We start from the raw sequence: 2203 nt of genomic DNA on the forward strand, positions 1-2203 counted from the left end.
TTTTGTTATTTCAGGTGTAATAATTATTTTTATAGAACAACTTTAAATCCTAAACCAACATATCAATGAAAAAAAATTCCCTTAGTCCATCTTAACTAACGAAATGAAAATGGCAGATTTAGACTAAGCTCCGAGTATCCAAATTCCACGTTAAAATCCACTGACGTTGGATAACAAAATATTCCTATACAATATTGCATATGAGACTAATTCTGATCTGGCACAACAAAAACAGTTAAATTAAATTAAATTAAATCTGAATATATAATTGATAGGCAAAAATCTATTAAAATTTGAAATTTGAAGAGGTTTATAGGCCACTAAGATAATATATAGCCCAAAATCAGTAACCCTGTATCTAAGCAAGAGTGGAAGCCCACTTTCACTAATGCATTCCATTTCCCTCCAAAAAAAAAGAAAGGCCTGTCGCTGATTCGCTTCTGTTGAATGATTGCAGCCGCCACAGCTCCTCCTCTCCTCCTCAATGGTAGTAAGCATTCACATATCTGCAGTTTTTCCGGACTTCCCCTTCGCCGCCGGTGAGCACGTTGATGGTCCCCATCTTTATGATCGAACTGACGTAGTGCCGGAAGAAGAGCCTCTGGTCTTGGGCGTAAGCCCACACCAGTCTCGCGATCGCCTCCTCCTCGGCGTACGCCGCCGACGCCAGCTCGTCGTCACTCTGCAGCAAGGCGTGTCCCCGGATGAGGTTGCGGTAGTACTGGTTGTCGAACCGCCGCGACGTCTTGGAATCGAGCGGCACGAGCACGCCGTCCCTCCCCGTCGGCGGGCACACCGACCTCAAACTCCGGAAGAAGTCGGCGTACCTGCGGTGGTGGTCGTACGCCTCGAATGGCTCCACTGGATCCTGCCCGTAGATCCTCCCTTTGAAGCTCACGCACCGCGACCTCCCTATCGTATGACTCCCTGCACCACCCATCCACCAAAGTTCGTCGATCGGCAATATAATTGTCCATTCCTATAATTTTTTCATAATTAATCGGCACCTGAAAGGCTGACCAAGTCCACGACGTCGAGGCCATGGCTCTGGAAGTTGGAGATAAGCATATCGAGCGTGAAATTTGGAGCAGGAATCATCTTGTTGGCCTCGCTCAAGCTCGCTTTCAGAGAATCCTTTCTCCCCAAATACACCTTCCATGTCGGTCCACCCCTCTGCACAGTTCGGACTCGATCCATTAGATTTAGGTACGACCGGTTGATCGATCAGTTTGAGCTCGTTTGAGCGGAATCCTCACCAGGTGGACCGCGTCCCTCGCAGCCATGGCGAGGATATCGGCGCAGGACACTGTCGATGGGCAGGCCGCCTCCAGCAGGCCCTTGATCAAGTCTATCACCTCGAATCCGCGCAGAGAGTTTTTGTTCGGCCCGGCGTTTTTCTCGCTGACTATGCCGTCGGTATCGTCCAGTAGAACCGACGCATCGCATCCCTAAAACATTCAAAAAAATTAAACAACTCGATCGATCGATCGACTAATTACCACTCACTTCAGAAAGTAGAACTCCGAATGGTTCGAGGCACGAACCAGGACGAAGCAGTCGTGGAAATGGAGGCGGAGAAGCGAAGCGGCCATTCGCGGATCTCTGTAGACCACCGCCTCGACGGTCTGCTTCACGATGAGCTCCGCGAGGGGGCATGTGCCGTCGTAGTAGTACGGGGAGAGTGGAACGTCGTCGACCTCTGCTCGGACACAGAGCGAGGCGAGGAGGAGCACGGAGGCCAACAGCTTCGCCGTACTCAGGGAATCCATCAATTCCTTGGATGAATCTTTTCGACGAAAATAGTAAATATATCTGCAATCTTGGGAATGTTTGGGCATGCTCATTCCCCAACCACCGTCACTGAGCTAGACAACAGAGGGTGTACCTACCTCAACCAACTTCACCGTGGGTGTGTGCAGAAGTGCAGGTGCAACAAACAACTGGATATTGCTTGTCAATCGTAACAAGTAAAACTCATAAACAAGATTTAGCAAATGGAGAATTCTTTGGTTGGAGTAGGACAAATATATCAGATGACGTGAGACTATTGGCAACTGGATATTGCTTTACCATTCCACGCTTTGGGAAGCTATTCGCCAAGCCTGGTTGGTTTGCTCAGGATGGCTGCAGCGTCCACGCCCGGGCTGCAAGACTGCAAGATGCCGCCAGAATTCTCTTAAATTTTGATAGTCTGTGCAACTTT

The 2203-nt window shown here is 48.9% G+C and overlaps 1 protein-coding gene across 1 annotated transcript; it reads right to left on the reverse strand.

Moving 5' to 3' along the window:
- Positions 1 to 268: 268 nt before the first annotated feature.
- LOC122011385 (peroxidase 20-like) lies at positions 269 to 1801 on the reverse strand. The gene is made up of 4 exons (XM_042567773.1): positions 1545 to 1801; positions 1257 to 1448; positions 1008 to 1173; positions 269 to 927 (listed from the first exon to the last, which is right to left on the reverse strand). The coding sequence occupies exons 1-4, from the start codon at positions 1767 to 1769 to the stop codon at positions 482 to 484; spliced, it is 1029 nt and encodes a 342-aa protein (XP_042423707.1). The 5' UTR covers positions 1770 to 1801; the 3' UTR covers positions 269 to 481.
- Between the last annotated feature and the right edge of the window lie 402 nt (positions 1802 to 2203).

This window comes from Zingiber officinale, chromosome 8A (genome assembly GCF_018446385.1).
Source record: "Zingiber officinale cultivar Zhangliang chromosome 8A, Zo_v1.1, whole genome shotgun sequence".
Taxonomy (NCBI): Eukaryota; Viridiplantae; Streptophyta; class Magnoliopsida; order Zingiberales; family Zingiberaceae; genus Zingiber; species Zingiber officinale.